This window comes from Calonectris borealis, chromosome 1, assembly GCF_964195595.1.
Source record: "Calonectris borealis chromosome 1, bCalBor7.hap1.2, whole genome shotgun sequence".
Taxonomy (NCBI): Eukaryota; Metazoa; Chordata; class Aves; order Procellariiformes; family Procellariidae; genus Calonectris; species Calonectris borealis.
In genome coordinates this window covers 114,213,834-114,234,288 of record NC_134312.1, presented here as the reverse complement: position 1 = coordinate 114,234,288, position 20,455 = coordinate 114,213,834, and the positions used below count along the sequence as shown (strand labels likewise).

General features: G+C 40.2%; 1 protein-coding gene across 11 annotated transcripts in view; it reads left to right on the top strand.

Moving 5' to 3' along the window:
* APP (amyloid beta precursor protein) overlaps positions 1 to 20,063 on the top strand; it is a 234,602-nt gene extending 214,539 nt beyond the window's left edge. For all 11 annotated transcript variants that reach the window (XM_075170881.1, XM_075170872.1, XM_075170836.1 and 8 more), the window contains 3 exons: positions 7,898 to 7,998; positions 11,118 to 11,264; positions 18,812 to 20,063. In XM_075170881.1, coding sequence (XP_075026982.1) covers positions 7,898 to 7,998; positions 11,118 to 11,264; positions 18,812 to 18,913 — 350 coding nt within the window. In that variant the 3' untranslated portion in view covers positions 18,914 to 20,063. The remainder of the gene's footprint in view (positions 1 to 7,897; positions 7,999 to 11,117; positions 11,265 to 18,811) is intronic.
* The last annotated feature ends 392 nt before the right edge of the window (positions 20,064 to 20,455 follow it).

Genomic DNA, 20,455 nt, shown 5'->3' with positions numbered 1-20,455 from the left:
ACTATGTTTTTCTTAAAAGTAGGTCAAAATCATGCAGATGATCTTTGTCCCTTTCCCACAAGAGAGGTAATTTGGTCACAGTACAGAAAAGAAGAGCAAGTACTTAGTTGCTAGTAGTATTTGTGATAACTAGAATCTTGTAACTTCACCACATCATTCTTGCTTTTTCAAAAAATAAAGTCTATGAGTGAAGTCAGGAAATGTGAAGAGTTGTCCAATCCATAGAGCAGAAAAGCTTTTCAGTAAGGACCGAGTTTAAAGCATTTACTAAAATTTAAGCCAGTTGTCCAAATCCCTACCTCTGTTGCACTCCGCCTTGGCTGTCAGCGGTTGAAGCTTGAATTTTAATCTGATTTACATCAGTCCCAGGAGGGGAGTAATGTCGGGGGAACCCCCATTTCCTAGTAGAGATACAATAGCTGTGTGATTCACGCTGATATTTGAAAAGGAGCCTAGTGCTTCCACTGTCCTTCCCCTTTTTAATTCACAAATCGGGGAACAAAAGTAAGAATTATGCCTAAATCCATTTCTTGTCGTCTCTTTCCTGAAAAGGAAGTAAACAGAGATAATAAAAGGTCAAAGGGAAGGAAAATATCTAGATGTACTAAGCACTCACCAGTGAGCTTTTTTTTAATACAGCACAAAATGATAAGAGATTATGACATGTTTCTTGCTATTTATAAATTGCTTCATACAGGGAGATGTTAGAAGGCTTCAATCCAGCCCGAGAACTTCCGTAGGAAGAGCTTCAAATAGAAAGAATACCTCTTTTTACTTGATAGCCTCACTGTAACAGCTTTTCCAAGTGTTTCCTTCTCACCTGTGCCCCAGAGGTCACTTTTTCATGATGAACATTTAATTTCTTGTAGCTGAATTTTGAGTATGTGTTTATTAGTAACTTTCTTTTCTCTGTGTGTGTGTGTATAGAGACAGACAGACATATACACACATAAAGATATCTATAAAAATATCTTTAGATACTCTTAAGCAAGCTCTTTTTTACTCATGTTAATTCAGCAGGTCTGATCTATGGAAATTGAGTGAAGATTAGAAAACCTGCCATCAGAATGGATGTTGCTTGGTATCAGCAGATTTTCTGAAATTTAAGATGATAAATAACCAGCGCTCTGTTCAGGGTAGATCATATTCTCATCTGTTGCACAGTTGCAACTGTAATTATACCACTAACAGCTGTAATTATATCACTCACAGGATGCCCGTAATTCACAATGCAAGCATTTTATGGTATTAACTGTGATATTTTCTTCCACGTAGTGTAGTTTGGGTTTCGTTTTTTTTTGCATTCTCCAACTATCTGTCAGTTGATTGTTTTTGCAAACAGTCAATAATTTTGAGAAGACATTGCACATGAAGCTGCTTCTGTGTCTCTGGCCCTTCCGCTGATCAATCATGACATGTCCGTCTCTATTACATTATATAGAAAGCTGAGGGATTTTTTTTATACATGGTTGCAGAGGCTCTGTAAGCCTAATGGCTGTTCTGCAGAATCATTAGCACGTATGCGGCAATCTGTATGAGGTGAGGGCATAGAGCAGCTTAGTGAATTATTTATGATTTTCTTGCCAGAAATTGCCAGGGGTTTTTTTCCTGTCTTACTGATGTTAGTTCAATACAGTTGTCTTAAACCAGCTGTCTGCAGCTACCAAATAAAAATCATTAACGGATTTTTTCCCATTAGATTGTTTTGTTTTGGTTTATAAATCAGATAGTTACGCAATGCACAGCATCTGCATTGACGTGCCAGAAAGATTACCAAATTCTCTTCGTTTTGATTATTCATTTTTACACACATGTAAAATAATCTCTGATATTCTGAGAAAGAATTATTTCATACTAAGTTCCAATGAGATTCTTTTTTCAAAAAGATAACATTCTTTTTTGCACTTATTTTTTGCTTTCTCCAATTTGAGAGCCCTGTAGTCATCCATGAAGTAAAAGTGAACCACCATTTTACTATCTTCCAAGGAAAGACCAGAAAGTTCTAGTTCCATGCAGTCTTAAAAGTGCTTACTCCTCAAAGATATTTGAGTTGTCCTTACAACACTGAGTATATAATCTTCATTTTAATCTTTATAAGTGAGTATACAATCTTCATTCTTCTTCTTTCATTTCAAAATGAAATGACCTGCACAAAGTCGTAGACTCATATGGAAGTAATAGTTGAACTTTTAGTAAGAACATGCAGCTCTCTACCCGGGTAATTGTTCAAACACTGCATTCCTTTCCATCTGCCCTTTTTATTTTAGATGAAGCTTTACCCAGATAAAGGTGTTTACTACAGCTGTTTACTTGTAACAGGCCTTGATTCAACAAATTTTTTTCTTGTTCTTGCCATTACTCAAATACAGTTCATGGACATGGAGTTAAATGTTTTCCTGAATGCGGTCATTACATCTGTTGCTTAAACGTGCTACTTTTGGTTTTCTCTCTGTAGAGACCACCCAGGTCTGGTAGTTTCAACTGTGCTTCACTTGGAGGTTTAATTTTTAACTCTAAAAGTAACTGGAAGACCACAGGCACAGCTAATACTGTTTCAGATCCTTGCAAAACAAAATCACAAAATCTTGCTAGGCTGTTATTTAACCGGAAGATGAAGCAATTACAAACAATGTAATAGATAATGTACACCTAATTGCGTCCTTAGTGGAATTCATTGTATCCTTTTTTTCTTACCCTTCTTAAAGTCTAAATATATATTTACACAGAAAAATATAAACAGAAAAGCTCATCTGTGTGAGAATAAAGTGTTCCCCAAAGCAGCTACTTGGTTTTTATTTCATATAAGTAGGTTTTTTTCCTTTACAGGCAAGGAACAATAAGGTTTGCATACATTGCTTTTTTTGATGTTTGGATATGTGTGTGCACACACATGCATGTGTACACATGTATGTAAAAAAGTAGTTAACATTGCTAATTAACAGCAATATAATTAAAAGTCCATCATAGATAGCTCATTTTGTTGGATTTTACTAGATGCTTTTAAGCCCATGTTTTTGATGGCTAAATAGTTTTGTCAATTTTTCTGAGGAGCTGCAAGTTAATATATTTACCAGCTGAATTGTAGCATATTTTAATTGAAGTAATTAGGAATGCAACTCCCTAAAGATAGTATGTAATTCAGAAGAAAAAGCACCAATAATTATCATTATTTGTGAATTTGCAGTGAGGCTGTTGCTCTCACTTTTCTTCTTTTACATTGGCTTTTGTGTTTGGGTTGTGTATTTTAGACTTGGTAGTGAAAAAACAGCATTTTGTGTCAGAATTAAAGTTCTTGTCCTATAGTTAACTTTTTTTCCTATGCTTGTCTTCAATGCAAGAGTACAGTGGTATTAGGCAACCCTTAGCTGTTTGCATCTTACCTGATTCACACACCTTTGATAAAAGTTTTAGAAAGACCCTTAAGTTTTTCCTTCTTCAGTTACTGCCTTTGAAAAATAAATCTTTGATTTTAGCACATAAGTCTAAATATGTAGTCTCCAGGACAGGAAAGTGAATGAACTGGAAATAAAGAGAATTCTATTAAATAGAAAGTCTAAATTCTATAATGTAACGTGGTGGAAAGGTATATATAACCCCATATATATTTTTGTCTCATGCCAGGTATTTAATTGATTTCAGTGCAGAGTCATGCTTCTCTTACTGTGTAATCAATTATTTGCAGAAGACCACCAGTTTACCCTAGTTATACTTTTAAAAGTCTTTTTCCTCAGTTCTAAGGGAGATAAGAGGAAGGAAAAAATTGCTATCAGGTTTGTTAGTGCAACGGAAGATTTTTCTATTTCTGACCTTTTTCCTGTGCTAGATGCCAAAGACAAGTTTTAGTAAGTTGATAATGTCATTAACTTCCTAATATCGGGTCCCACTTTGTGTTCAGATTCCATGGCATTTTTGTGGATTGGTGAGTAAGGCCAAGTTGACCACCAGACCTTGGTCATATGGCCCAAAGCAAAAATTTCTGCCCAATCTCAAGGCAAAAGATTGTTTAACTTGCTGCATGCTGGAAGTACAGCTCTTGTACTACTGTTCGATGGGAACAGGAGGAGGGAAGGGAACCCTCAAAGAAATGTGGCTTTAGGGAAGCCTGAGCCTGCGTTTTCCAGCAGCTGAGACTACTGATGAGCTCATCACCCTCTATCACTCATTGATGTGAAGGCTCCTGACCTGTTCTGCCCCCTGAAATGCTGCTGTAACTCCTGCCTGTAGCATTTGGCTCTATTTAACTAGAGCCAACAAAGACCCACAGTCTAAGCTATCGTAGCTTGCTTTCACTGAAAGGGGTCAGAGCCCAAGAGCAGAAGTACCCAAGCCCATTATCCTGCCTCTAGCAGTGGTGCATACAGGATAACTTGCAGACTTCACCTCTGCCTTTTACTCCTGGCACTTCCACTGAGCTTTTGGCAGCCAGCATTTGATAGACTTCCAGGACTGAAAATTGTATTTTCACCGTTGTGTTTAGCAACCCTGGATGAACCTTTCTTCTTTGCATTTGTTCATTTGTATTTTGAACATCCTTATGATTTGTGCCAGTGAGTTCCACAGTCCAGTTTTGCATTGTGCCAATATACACTTTCTTGTGTTAGCTTTCAATCTGCTGTGTCCTAGCCATGTTGGTGTCCTGTACTTTCTTAGGAGAAATAATGAATAACTGTTTCCTGTGGACTTTCTCCTTGTCATTCACAGTCGTATAAACCTCTGTAGTGTTCCCCCTTGGTTGTCTCTTCCAGTCTGAAGACTGCCAATTTGTCTAGTCCTTCTTGTACAGAAACCATTCCATACCAGTGATCGTCTGTCTCTCCCTGCTTTGTATCTTTTCTAGTCTAGCTTCTGCCTTCGTTTGAGGTGGAGTGACCACAATGGATAGCCAGATTTAAAATGAGGATGCATCATTTATACAGCAGTGTAACGATGTTTTCTGTTTTCTCTATTCCTTCATAATTGCTCCCAGCTTTCTCATTGCCTTTTTGACTGCTACTGAGCCAACTGCCCACAGAGAGTTATCCGCAGTGACTGCAAGGTCTCTGTCCTGGGTGGAACAGAGCTAATTTAGAGCCTATTGTTGTGTATGTATAGTTAGGGCTGTGTATCCCTGTGAGCACCACTTTACATTATATCAACATTGAATACCATTTCCCTTTTATTGTGCACTCAGAATTTGTAATATCCTTCTGCAGTTCTTTGCAGCTGGTTTTACTTTGACTATCCTCTTTTTTTCTTTTATATTTTGTCAATAAACTTTGTCACGTCACTGTCCACTCCCTTATCCAGATCACTTTACAAACAGCACAGCACAGATCCTTGTGGGACCCTGCTGGTAACCTTCCTCCATTGTGAAAAATGGCTGTGTATTTACACTTCATTTCCTATCTTTTAATCAATTATGGAAAGTCATGTAGGACCTTCCCTTTTAATCCGTGCCATCTTAGCTTCTGCCAGAGCTTTGATCAGGGACCTTCTCAAAGGCTTTTTGGAAATCCAGATTCACTCCAAGCTGAATCACTGTTACCCATGTGCTTCCTAACTCTTCCAGTGACCTCTAAGAGGTTTGGGACGCAGGATTTCCCTCAACAAAGGACAAGTTGATTCTTCATGGGTGTATCTCATATATGTATGGATATGTTCTAATCAATATTTATAGCTCCAGTGAATTTGCCAACTGTAGCAGTAGAGTTCCCAGGCCCTTTCCTTGGGGAAGTTTCCATGTGGTGCTTTTGCCAGAGTGTCCAACAGGCAGCAAGTGTGGCCATGGACAGTGCTCAGCAGCTGGGAGCCTGCCACCTCTTCAGCCGCTACAGCTGTGGGCAGTGAATCAAGTCCTGGGAAAGTCCTTTCCCCTCCAGCTATTTAATCTATGTGAAGCTCTGCTATTCCACTGTTGTTTTTTTCCCCATCCCCTTTTAATCCTAAAAACAAAAAGGCAGGGGGGTTGAAAAGGCAAGCCTCTGTGCAGCCAGCTACATGTTCTGATTTTCTTTGCTTTCCATTGATGCAGGTGGAGGGGCTATTTTGAGATCATGCGCAAAGGGGAGTAAATTACATTGTTATTTTAGTTTGGAAAACTAACCATAGCTGCTTCAAAGATAAAAAGTTAAACCTCTTTTCAGGTACCATGTGGATTTTATTTCCTTCATCTCCGTTTCCTCCTGCATTTCGTTGACAAAACATCATGGTTTGTTTTCAAACTGCAGTTCCTTAAGCATCTTATGGTTCTTGCATATAGAAACAGTCTCTCATATAGAATATCATAATATACTCATGTCAATACTGTAATGTGGCATGAAAAAAGATGCTTAATAAAGAAATTTCAGATCTTTAAGTGCTTTATTCCTTAAAAAAAAGACACTAAGGTAGAATTTATGGGGCAGTCAGACTGTTCAAGAAAATAACCATAAATACTTCACTGCATGAAGAGGATTCTTGTTCTCTCCTTTGCATGGTTTACTGTAAAAAGAAAGATCAGAACCTTAGAATGGGATTGTCTGTACAGTCCAGAGAAGTTCTTGGGAAGGTCTGTTCTTGCTGACTCATAATGCAAAAATAAATCAGCATTTAATGAAAAAAGAAATTGCACATTCAAAGGCAATAAAAGGGCAATAATTCTTACATTGAGTGCTACTTTAGACTGTGGAGCTCATTGGCACATGGAAGTCTTCAAGAATTGATTGAGAGTCCTGAGACATGGTGGAGCACAAGAGCAGTCAGTAGTGTTGAGAATTTTAGGAGAGGTTCTTCCTCTGCATCAGAGCTTAAAGTCAGCCCAAAATACTAAGAATCAGGATGAAGGCTTGGAGAGAGGAGTTGGAGTGATAAAATGTTAAAATAAATATAGACAAGGAATATGAACCAGTTTGTTCTTATTGCATTAGACAGGGTGAGGAAGTAACTTCTCATAAACACCATGCTTCTGCAGTGTTTGTACCTCCAAGAAATATAAATGTCAGTCAGTTGGTACTGAGAAGGAAAATAACCAGCTACATGAATACCCATATGTTCTCTATAAGCCAGAGCCAGCTTTTCAGGACAAAACATTCATAGATACATATATAGCATGCACTGCTCAGCTATTGTAAGTCTGGCTCATTCTCCTGAGGCTATTTTCCTGGAGGAAATCCTGGCCTTCTTTCCAGTTAAACAAGTGCAGCATCTACCCTACGCACCCATAAGGGGATAACAGGACTGCAAACTATCTACAATTAAAATTGCTGCAAGTTTTGCTTACTTGCTTTTACTGTATGTTGCTAATCAAGAGGGACAGTTATCAAGTCAAGACTTGAATTGTAGTAATTCTGAGCAGTCTGAAATATGAAAACAAATAAGAAGTGTGTAAACTTCACGAACACTTTAATAACTCTTATTTGTGCGTATTTGTGCAAAAGGTACAGCCTCACAGGAAGCAAGAGAATATAATATCTGGGGTTCCCCACCTCACACCGTGGGTATGTGTTTTTTGCTCACAGCAGCCTGAGCTTAGGGAGGAGGAAGATTTCGGCCTAAACACCAAATTTTCTTGACATTGCTAAAGAGGCTGTCAGAGCAGATCTGTCTGCATCCTGTGAGTCAATTCAGGAGACCGATGTTGGTCCCTCGAAGCTTAATTCTTGCGGTGTTTCATACTGAAAGCCTTTGATGCTTGAACTGACATAGCTGCAGTGGATTAAGGAACATTTAACAGAGGAGAAATTTTACCAGCTCATTCTGTGTCACCTCAGTGGGACTGAAACATCAGAGGTACCTCACTTTCCTCCCAGTTCCCTTTCACGTTGCATCACACCTCCTCCGCGTGAATGATACCATTGCCTTCTGCTCTTGTAATAGTGGAGGTAAGCAGAGCATAATTGAGTCGATGACTTTAATGAATTGTCGTTGCGGTGCAATGCAGGTTCCGGGTTGACCAATGTTAAAACAGAAGAGATATCCGAAGTGAAGATGGATGCGGAGTTCCGGCATGACTCAGGATATGAAGTTCATCATCAAAAGCTGGTGAGTGAACAAACAGTGCTTTCCAGACGTGCATTTTGAGTTGCTGATTCAATCTTGAACTAGTGGATCAGCTATGGCCATGTTTCCCCTGAGCGATGTGGATGCTGAAAGTGCCAGTAAAAAGTTTTCACGTGAAGAGATTATGATTTTTCTGGTTCTCTCTTAAATGAGAGTAAACCTAGAATAATTTCACCAGAGGATGCAAAGCCGTCAAGTCTCACATGAGAGGAAATTCTGACAGCTCCTGCCCTTGCACTGTCACGTGACTGGATGTGGTCATGTGGGCAATGCTTGTCCCACAGTCCATCTGTCATGGTCACATGAGAGAAGGGATACAGAGGAAGGAAAATGATAAGTAAGTTTAAAAAAGAAGAAGAAAAAATGTTTGATGGAGACGCTCAGCATGGTGCAGCAAGAAATAGAGTGACACCATTTCAGGAATAGATTCCTTTTCTGTCAAAACAGATGGTGGTGGTACATGAAGGAGGCTGAACTCCATGGGGCATAACCTTTCATAAGCTTGCCTGCTTGGGATAAGAGGAGGTTCTCCACTGGCCTTAATTTTAATTTGTACTTGGCTGTATCTGTGTGTTTTGTTCCTTAAGGTATACTAAATTGTTGACAGGTGAAGGGCAGGTAGGAGCAAAATATTGTTCCCCATTTGAACTGTGCTTCTTATGAACACAAAAATAACAACCAAAAGCAATGTAAGTAAGAACCAAGCATCTTCTAAAAGCTTTTTTCAGTCCCTTAATAAGTAATGAAGAACCCATAGAGCAGTGTTGACTATAAACCTTTTCTGCTTCCTCTTTTGTGAAGGTATATTACATGATGAGATTTCAGTTCTGTGTCTTTCAATATCCTGATATTAAACTTGAAAGCTTTTTTTCTTAATATATTCTTAAAGCTAAGTAGTGCTGAAAATTAAAATTAACATGGGACTCAAATTTGCATTTGAACTAGGCAATCACCGTGTGAAAAGATATTCTGCCATCTCTTTGATGCCGAGCACTGAGAATTCCCAGTTTGACGAGCTAATCCAAAATGCATTAGCACTAATTTGGGAAATTCTGACACGCTTACCTCAGATGGGTTAAACAATCTGATGGAGTAAACCCATGCGAGTTTACAGAAGGGAAGGAACTTGCAGGAAAGTGTTTTAGACACGGTAGTTATTGATCCTGTGTCACGTGCACTTCCCAGCAGCAGCCTTTAATGTTGAAGTAGTTTGATACCATCCCAAGTAGTTTGGTGCTGGAAACTACCCTTATTGTGGTGGCTGATAGGAAAAGCGTTGCAATCCCTGCACTTGGGTAATCTGGGTCATGCTTAAAATGGGACCTTTCCAGCTTTTTAAAGCATTTTATGCCATACTTCTTACTGATAAGTACAAACATTATTTAAAAGTTAGTAAGCTGTCCTCTAGGTTATCTTTTCAATTGAGACTGAGCAAGGAGTCCGGTATTGCTGAGAAAGTACTGGACTGATGCCTTACAGGGCATTGCTTGTTTACCGCATGCCATATCCTAGCCGATGCCCTTCTCCATTAGCTTTAATTCAAAAGCAGTAAGCAGAAAATACTTTCATCTGTGTTTTTCTTCTTCTGTGCCCTGCTAGGATTTACTGAAACAGTCTCCTTAGGATATTGCTTTGAATTCAGCTGCGCATTGTATTTTACACGCAAACTTCTGAATTGACCTGAAATTGCAGTTATTTTCTTCTTTATGAGTGTTCACATTTTAACTGTACATTAAGTTGATTTTCATGGCTCAGAGTGCTTAAGGCCTTCCTCTGTTGCACATGTATATTAGCTGGGACATTTCACAGTGCTGCGAAATAGTATGGCAACAGAATTTCAGTCCTGGGCAGGTAAAATTGACAGAAGAAATTATTAACTTCACATCAGCTTATGCCAACACTGTCCATTGTGTGTACTTTCTAGTGAATTCTTAACTTTGTTTAAACACATTTCTTGCTTATGACTAGGAACAATATAAATATTTATACTGCATGCTTTAATACCTCTCTGAGGAACACTGTGTTTCTTAAAGAGTGCAAATGTTACACAGCTCATTATAATTCTCAGCTGGTTTCCTGCTTCTCTCTGCATTTTTGTTAAATACTTGTCAAAGTATTTAGTTTTTCAGAATGAGGCAGTCTTACAATTCTGTGAATGTAATTTATTCTCTAATCCTTTTTGCCCATTTTGGTTAAAAATAATAATAAAAGCCCACTATTGACAAGCAGACAAAAAGTTTGTAAAATATGCATAGATGTAAAATAATCCGGTATATTCCTTGAATACAAAACAGGACAGTGAAAACAATCGCCCACTTTTCATACCTGCTCCTGTTGCTAAAAGCCAATCTTATTAAATGCATAGTAAAGCATCTTGCTGTCCGCTGTTTTGTCTTATCAGTACATATAATTCAAGTGGATCTTCTCTGCTTTTCACACAACTGTTACCTTGTCTGGGTCTCATATGAGTATTGGCATCATCCAGGTATAGCTCATTCTTCCTTTACTCTGCAAAATCTTGAAGCATCCGTTGGTGATCACTTAAATCAGCATGGTTGTTTTTGTTGGACTTGTCTCTGTGGTGCGAGAATTTTCTCCCAACTGGTTGTGTGCAAGTTTCACTATTGTCCTACAGGTCTTCACTACTCTTTTGTCAAAGAAATGCATTGTAGTCCGAACAAGCCACACAGATGTAGATTTATGAACATTTTCAGTATTATCATTCTAAAAATAAAGAAATGTGCACGCTCCTGGTTACTCCTCTACAAGCTTATCAGTCATTTTGCAATTAGCTTGACTCGCTTACCCAAGAAAAAAAAGCAGCTGCTATCTAAGACCTGTGTGAAGGAGAAACATGGAAATGAGTCTTCCCCAGCTACAGCACTGCTACACCACAGGCAATACAGATTTCCCAAATTGCTCTTCTCCAACTATGAGAGCTGTATGGTACAGCGATCCAGTTTTGAATAACTAGGATGACATGCAATGGTGTTGAGTTATTGATACTTCAATAGGCCTTATATTGCTGTGGCAGCTGGACAGGTTAGCCAAATATTCAGTGAGCTTTTTGTTAGCCACTTTCCTTTATTTTTCTTTTGTAGGTGTTCTTTGCTGAAGATGTGGGTTCAAATAAAGGTGCCATCATTGGACTAATGGTGGGAGGTGTTGTCATAGCAACAGTGATTGTCATTACTTTGGTGATGCTGAAGAAGAAGCAGTACACATCTATTCATCATGGGGTTGTGGAGGTAAGAAAACACTACCAAGCACAACTGGTGTCACATGTACAACACAGTCAACACACTGCTCTATAAATACATTTACAAACAAAGAAACCATGTTTTTGGCTAGCCTGATGTTCAGAGTCGGAGTGGTTGCATCTAGCAGAGTGGAATCAAATTGCCTTATTTTGTAAATGCAGACACAACATAAACCATGTTAAGTTGCATGTAAAACCACAAAAACCTCTTCTGGAACTATCCCAGACCAATCACCTCATCATATAAAGTTCATTTCATAGGAAATTTAACAGTAGCCAATAAGCAGATACTGCAAAAGAGGAAAAATCTGGTTTTACTGTTCTTGGGAATTCACACACACAGATTTCTTTATTTAGCTTGCAAATAAACATTTGAGGCAGGTCTTCAGTGGATTGTGCTGTACATTACAAGGATTTTCCCTATACAGATACTTTATTACTTTTTGTTCTCTAAACAAGATTTTCTTTTGCCACCAACAGCTTTTGATTTATGGCTAGTCTGAAACTCATAGATTTGAGAAACAAATAATATATGAGACTCTTACATGGGATTTTCAAGATGAAAACCCTCGTCTCTTCCCAATCTACCAAGTAAATTTGTGGTCAATTTACACTAACTTAAAATACCTCATGTGTTGCTTGGATTTAAGACAAGATCTCTCTAAGTAGAAAAACTTAATTATGAGAACTGGAAGGGGGTTCGTGTAAGTTTTTGGTTCCCCCCCCCCCTTGTGTATTGATACCTAGTTTGCTGTGCGAGTGTCTGGTTTGCGAATAGTACTTGTACTAGCAAGCACTTGAGACACTTACATGTTTTTGTCTTCCAAAACTGGTATTTTACCTTTTTGATTGAAACTAAGTCTGTTCAAGTCCACAGTTTATGTGGTTTCACCTTGAATGAAATGAACCTTGCTTTGGTCTTGCTGAAGGCATACATGCTTCCTGATGCATGTATTCCACTGTCTGGGGCAATGAAGGGTCTTAAAAATATTTGAGTAAGCCTTTGTCTTAAGCCTGTGCTTGTGCGTCCTTATGTACATGGGCTGTGGTTGCCCATGTGGTTTGAAACCTTCCGTGGTCAGGAAAGCATCAACTGTTCGGGGTGAGATCTGAGCAGACAGCAAGCCGTGCAGAATGTTGGACCAAGAGGCAGAAAAAGTAAGAATCTCAGCTTTAACTTTCCATAGGAAAGCTTCCAGCCCATTTTGTAGAAAATTGAAACAGGTTTTAGTTTTAAACCACTGAGTTGATAGCTGCTGCCAACAGTTGTGCAACCCGAGACCCTCCTTTGGCTGAATTTATCAACAACAGAATAGGTCAGGAGACTTGCTAGGCCAAAGCCCCGAATCAGACATTGAATGTGGACATACCGTTATTGCAGGACCGTCCTGCAATTTCAGACAGGCTTCACCTGATGGAATGACATGGCAAAGGTAATCCTGGATTCCTACGAGCTTTCTTCAGTGACAGTGACCTTGGAAATGTTGAACTAGAAGTAACATGCAGAAGCTGAACAAGTAATTAATGTCAAAATGACAGCATCACTTAAGGAATAAAAAATTTTACAGATAAAACCATAAAGCTATAGCATGCGGATCTACCAAGAATAATAGTCGATTTATAGTCCCACACTGTAGATGGTGTCGCCTTGTAGATTTGCCGCATTGTGTCTGGCATTGGCAGGCAGGATTCCTTATTCTGCCAGACTTGCTTTGTGGTTTTGGCAGACTGCATAGCTTCACTGTCTGAGCTTCTCGCCTGCAAGAAAGGCTTAACATCTATTTTTGTCCTAGGTTGGTGAAAATTTTGTAGCACTTATTTTGGGGAAAAAAAAACCCACCCAAAGATCCATATACAGTTGATGTTTATTATTAAAATGTCTTCAAAATCAAGCTGTTCCATTCTAAAGAGGATTAATTTATTTAGCAACAGTGTACCTTTAATGTGCTGTGCACAAAAAGCATGAAAAAGCAAAATCACTTGATGTAAAAATAACTGTATATCAGCTCTAGGTTGGCTGAGTATATTTTAAAAAATCTTGCAACCTGTTTGTTGAATGTCAGAAGTTACTGTGAGAATTTAACTCTGTGATAATGGATGCAAGGTTACGAAACAGGTTCTGTTCCCCCTGTATTCTTATCTTCCAAAAAGTCAACTCGGACTGTAGTACTTTTTCTCATTTTACTATTTCTTTAACAAAAGATGTTATTAAAAATCCTGTTAGCCTTTTTTTTGAAGCTCTGAAGAGGAATATGCTTGTCCTGTTTAGAAAAAGTGTTATAATAATTTTCTTCCAATCTGAGAATATAAATGTTTCGAAGTGGTTTAGCCTCTTCAGGAGCAGGACTGCTACAGTTAAGTAAGTAAATGATCGAGTGATTGAAAATAACTTATTATATGTGCACACAGGAGCTCCAGCAAATGTTTTGAAGGTGTTTTTTGCTGGTGCAGCCACCCCAGCTGCCTGCAGGAGGTAACTTCCTCCATGAAAGCAGGTGGCAAAAGAGAGGTTCTCACCTCTACTGTGCTCCAGACTACAGCCGACTGTCTCAACTCCACTTTCAGGATGTCCGCTTTGAAGCTCATTTGCTTTCTGTTACAGAGGCAGCACCTCCAGCAGGAGCATGTGGGGAGAGGTGACAACAGGAGGGCTCACAGCAGTAGCAAAGAAGCCATTACAGTTGCTGTAGTACTCTCCAAAGTCCATCTCTCAAAGTCTGATCTGCAGGTGTATGTTAGGCAGCATCCATTTACCATCGTTTAAACAACAATGTTGTGTTCAGTGCGTCTCTGAGGTCTGCTAGCACCTCCTGTCTGGGCTTTTGATCTGCCTCGTGTGTAGAGGCAGCCGGTGAATTTTTCTGCAGCATTACCATCTTCCTGACTCCACGTTAGGATTTTCTGTGTGAAAGATCCATAGGCTGGAGTAGAAGGGGATAGATGGACAAACAGACTCAAAAGAGATTATCTACCTGCCCGTGCTGTTTTCTCAAGAGACATTGCGTCATAAAGAAGAGAAGTGTCTAGGCTGCTTCTCAGCAGCACCAGAGTACCCATGCCTCTTACATGCTGTGTTGAACTTCTGCCACCTCCATACTGGGTGCAAAAAGCTTCTTAAAATGGTAAAGGGCTTTAGGGATTTACTGACAAGGAGATAATCGGGTTCAGGGCATGTCGTTTGGCAGAGCAATACCTAGGACAGAGGTTGTAAGAAACGAGAGGAACAGTTTGGCTGAGTCAAAATGGGTAAAAGTGAGTAGAAGAAAAGACATTCAGGATGAGTGATAGTGCACATAGGTTGGCGGTGAGATGGATTACCCTGCAGCAGGCAGCTACAGGAAAGAGAGATGCTAGTCTACCAAAGGCTGAAGGGGAAATTAAAAAAATAAAAATTTACTAAGACTGCAAGCAGGAGCCTCAATAAATCCCTTTCATCTATAAATGCCATATTTCAGAGGTTATTGGACTTTCACTGTAAACTAGTTTTATCAAAATGAGGCTTTTTAATGCGGAATATTGTGCCAGGGTATTAAAAATTCAGTCTGATTTTACCATCCTTCCTCATGTTTTTTTGTAATCTTTCTCCTCCCTGATTTTCTTCCAAGTTTCTCTAGTTTCTCGTCAATTCTTTAGTCTCTTCTGCCTTGCACTGTCTTTGATTCTTTTTTATTTATGTTGTTGTCTTACCCTGTTTCTTTCCTGCAAGCACGTTATGCTGTGTGCTTAACACATCTTCTAGTCCTGAATAAGAAGTACTGAGTGGGAGGCTTAAGCTAGAACAGGTGACAGAGTTCAATACAGAGTTGTTTGGAGCTTAGATATGAAGAAATACAGCACAGGTTCTGGCATACCCCTCCTTTGCATCCCAGCCTAGTGGCGGGAGCCTCCTAGAAAGGAAGATGCTCTCAGGCGTGGTACACAGAGACCCCTGACCTTTTAACCCCAGAGCTTCATATTATGCCTTAATTTCATGCTAAAAGAGAATCTTTTAGAGCTGTTCATGGGTTTAATTGTGAGGCTGTCACTTCTTGATTTGGAGAAGCACCAGATACTCCTGTAGCGTAGTGTTATTGTGCACAAGAACCAGGGCTGACTTGATGCTACAGCAGCCCATCCAAGAATGAAAGGAAGGGTGACTTTTCCCTTTGCGCTTGCTTTGTATTCTTATTTTCTGTAAGTGCTGAAAAGGCTACAGGGACATTTGCCATTTTCCTTGCTTTGTTCTTTTCTTCCCTTCGCAGCCATATTAGTGACAACTTTAGCAGCAACAGCAGACGGCATGCAGTGACATTATCACAACGGAAATAGTTAACGCTGTTAAATTTGCATGGTCCTCAGGGCAGGGATTAGATCTTTTTATATGTTTGTACAAAAGCTATACAGAATGGATTTGTTAGGCCCTAGTGCTGTTATATTGATGATACATCGAAAACAAGTTGCTCTGCCGAACAGCAATAGCATCAAGGTATTGCCAGAAGTTGATTCACTACATATGGATATAGATGTTGTATCCTTGTGGAGGGAGAAGCTGGCAACCCCTGGAGAAAGGACAGGTAAAGCAGCAGGAAGCAACCCAGCCCCTGGAGGTACTTGCGGAGATGTTTGCTGTGAGTTGTGGCCGCCCTCTCACTGCCTCTCAGCCAGCCCCACCACTGCCCTCTCCGCTGGGCGTAGGTGAGACTTGAGCAGCAGGCACGGACGAGTCTTTCAGATGCGAGTGCACAGTTGTACGCTGGCTGCTGAGCGTGTTGTTGTACAGAAACGTCTTGGGGATTTGGGTGTAGAGGTTGAAGAGGAGAGAGGCTGTGAAATTCCCAGGGGTCCTCCTGTCCTTGATGGATCGAAACGATTTTTGATAGCCAAGCTGAGCTCTCACCACTCGCGTGGGCTGGCCAGGGGAAGCTTGCATCCTTCAGTAGAAAAGAAAAAGTTTCTTTTGTCACTTTTGGAGAGGGAGTGGGGCAGGGAAAGAAAAACACTATGGTTTTCCCCTCTAATTTCTAAAACAAGGGAAATCTGGAAAGAGCAGCTTAAAGCAAGAGCAACAGGATCTCGCTGCCTGAGAGCGTGTCACAGGAGGTGAAGAAACAGATGTATTTTGGGTTTATTGCATAAGAGGATTACTCCATGCAAATCCAACTTTAAAAAAAAAAAAAAGAAAGCCTGCCTTTGAATGGCAGTATTTTAACAGCAAAAAAGGCCAAGTTATATTGCAGAATCAGAAATACAGGGAGCACCGTGTCAGCTCAGCCCAGTGATCCTTTCTGCCTGGCATCCTGTTCCCTGCCGGCAGGAGTCAAGGGCTTGCTGGAATGCTCAGGACTCCCAGCCATAGAGAATTTCACAATAGCTTGCTAGCAAAAGCTGTATGTGACACTTAAAGTTGGGTATTTCACAAAAATGTGTGATTATTGTGTAAGAAGAGATTTGATGGAAGATACAGTGTTGATTGAAAATGAAGTCTGAGAGTTGGAACATGGATGAGATTTAGAAGCTGCACAGATATGAAAACGGATCAGATTTGGGGTTAGCAATTCATCTAAGCAGTCCAATACATGTGCCACACACAGAACCATTTCTTCTCTTAAGTAACAAATAAAAGAACATCAAGATAGAAGATGGTTCTGAGAGGAGCCATTTTCTGGTGGTACTGTGGGAAAGGTGATCCTGTGGTATAATCTACCGCAGTAAAAGAAAGGCTGCAAAATTAAGCTGAGCAGCCTGCATTTGTCCCAAGCATGGAAGAACATACCTTCAGCCTTTCTCCAGGGTATCAGGTAACAACTTACCGAAGGTCATCGTCTGTCCTCACTAAGCTGAGTTATTTCCAGTATTGTAGAGTAGATTTAAAATGAGTATCAGACATAAGTACTTCTCCTTTGCTTTTTTATTAAAAGGTTAGAGTAAGTTAGCCTGCTACGTAAGGCTTCTTGAGAGAATACACTTTCCATTATCCAAAAGGCTATTTTTATGCTAAAAGTAAATGGCTGTTTTTCCTAAAGGTTACTACTTACAGGAATGCACAGGAAAATGTTCATACCTAATACTTCAGTGTAGAGTCGTAAGCACCTTCCTGATTTAAAATTTTTGACAATGTAAAATTCACTTTTTACCTTATCTTTTAAGAGCTGTCAAACACTAGAGATATCAGATAGCAAATGAAATAGCTGACAAGCAGGCTTTCTTAGTTCTGTTTTCATAGGTGGTTAGCAAGATAGCCATGATACAGTAGGTTTTGAATACACAACAGCTATTGAGCTCATGCAGCAGAGGTAAAATACCTAATTAACATTTAGAGACTGTTCTCACCCACTCTTAATTTGATGGAGTTTTATATTACTGTAATGTTCAGTGAAGGAAGAAAATAATTTGTGGAGCAGCAGGTATTCAGTGGAGAAGTCTTGACTGACCTGTCTTTGTGCCTGTCTTCCAAGTAATCGAGAAAGGTCAATTTTTGTTAAGTAGAAGCACTTAAACCAGTGCAGATATGTCAAGCTTTTTGTCACTAAACTGAACCAAACTCGATCTTGGAGCCAGAGAAGTTCTGTTTCCATGAGGAAAAGGGATTTTTTGCTCACCTTGTGCCTGGCTACTCTGGCATTTCCTTGCTACCCTCATTTTTTTTTTTCCAATTAATTTTTCTTGGTCTTGAGACCACAGCATCTGCAGCAGATCTGAGAGCACAATATAGACAGAAGGCAGCCTCAAGCTACTTCCTTCAGCTTCTTAGTGAGCTTTTGCTTTTCTTTTGAGATCCAGGTGATCTCAAGTACAGATACTGGTATATATCCTGGGGGGGGGGGAACTAATAATGGGGGGCTAGCAGGGGAATGCAAAATATATCCCCTTTTTTTGTTTGTGGAGTTGCATGCTTCCTGATCCAGACAACAAAAACCAAAGCTGGTACTGCTGAGTTTGGTGAGCTGCTTTTGAAGTCCTGCAGCAAAAAAATAAGTTGCAGAATTGTTCCTGTTGCCTTATCTTCTCCTGCATGTTACTCTATCCAAAAAGTGAACTATCACTGTCCAAGCTGGAAGGGCCATCTCTTGCAAGGTGCTCTTTAAAGCTGTCTGCTGGCTTCTCGTTTATTGCTGGATGCAGTGCTGTCTATTGATGTTGTTTGTGAGGCCACTCACAGTGCTGCGTAACATGGAGAGAAGAGTTTTCAGAGACGGTTGTCTCTTCAGACAACGTGAGAGCCTCCAGGTCCTAGGTTTAGTACTCTGTTTAGTGGAGAAGTATCTCTATCACTTCACAGCCACATTTCTTTTAGACTTTTTTATTAGATTTGGACTGAGCTTGGGACCTAACTTACTTTCTAGCCCGCATGTTAAAAAAAAAAAAATGGGGGTGGGAGAGGGAGGGGAATAAACCTGTCCTCAGCTTTAAACCCTGTCTTGTGTTTCAGGGGATGCTTTCTGCCTGAATGCACAATGGGAGGGTACAAAGTATGTTGGATGGCCATAAAGTGGGGAAGCGTGGGGTATGCTGTGAATTAAGCAAGAATCTGACCCTGGTTGTCTCTTCTCACGACAGGTGGATGCCGCAGTGACACCAGAGGAGCGCCACCTTTCCAAGATGCAGCAAAATGGCTATGAAAATCCCACCTACAAGTTCTTTGAACAGATGCAGAACTAGGACACCACAGCAGCCTCATGAGTTGGACAGCAGAATGATTGCTTCACTGCCCATCGGTGTTCAGTTATAGAATAATGTGGAAAGAAAGAAAAACACTCTGTTTTATTATTTACTCATTCTCGCCTTTCGACAGCTGTGCTGTAACACAAGTAGATGCCTGAACTTGAATTAATAAAATCAGTAATGTATTTTCTCTCTCTTTCTCTTTACATTTCAGTCTTTACACTACATTATTAATGAATGTTTTTTGTGTACTGTAAAGAGGTTAGCTGTATTTAACTAGTGCATGGATAGATTCTCTTTCCCAATTATTTATCACGTAGCTCCTTAGCCAGTTGTATATTATTCTTGTGATTTGTGACAAAAATTAAGTCCTAATTGAAATATGCTTTAAGAATTGATGGGGGATGCTTTCTGTGTCTGTGGGGTTTAGCTGCTTCTCTTTGCTGAGCATTTTTTTCTGATCACTATGCATTTTAAAGTAAAACAACATTTTTTAAAAAGTATTCCAGATGAGTTATTGAAATTCTTTTCCTCTGCAGCTGCATTTTATTGTACAGATTGTTGCTCCTGCTGTATTAGTGACGTAGAAATCATGGGAATACACATTCGTTTTTTTGTGCCTGTTTTATGTGCACACTTTAGGCATTGAAAGGTAAACTTTATTTTCTTTTCCATGTATCTTTTTGATCTTAAAAAAATATTAAAAAGAATCCCTGTTAATTGTGAGCACTTCTGGGGGGGAAAAGTGCCTGCTGGTCGAAAATTAACGGGGATCCTCTGCAGGATGATTGTACAGAACCATTGCTTATGAATTGATAGCTTTCTACACTGTGTTACATAAATAAATTAAGAAAAAAACGTTTGGGCAAGAGTTTTCTTTGGAGGCAGAAAACAAAGATTTCCAAAAGCCACTTAAACAGAAAACATGGATGTTCACACTGCGAGAGGGTTGGGAAGGGATTTTCTTACAAGGATCACGGCACTTGCAGTCGGACCAGAGCGGAAGGAAGGCAGCAGCGAGACGGGGTGGGAGCAAGGCATGCTGACTTTGGCACACCTGCCCCTCTAAGACATCGTCTCTTTTTCTTTTCCTTTCTTTCTGTTTGTATAATAGTGTTTTAATGTAAATAAATACATTCCTGGAGGAGCCCCGTTGTAGTGGTGTGTTTCTGCGCCGACCAGCCGCCCTCACTCGTGCAGAGGAGCACAGCGTGAATGACTAACCTCCTGCCTCGTGCCCGTGCCCAGGAGCGACTTGCCGGCAAGCTCTTCTCTCGCCGCCGCTGCTGCCGGGGCTCAGCACGTCGTGCTGTCGGCTTCCCGGCGAGATCAATGCCCTGCAACGTGCCTCGTCGGTGAACGCAAGGAGGAGCCTCCCAGGCTGCAAGACCATCCAGCCCGGCACTGCAGCATGGCAGCGGGTGCACAGGAAGGGTAGAACAGCACCAGCAGTAATTTTTTCCCGAAAGCTGCAGGAAAGGGGCGAAGCCGTTGGTGAGCTGTGGCACATAAACCCCAGCCCGGCACCTTCTGCCCATT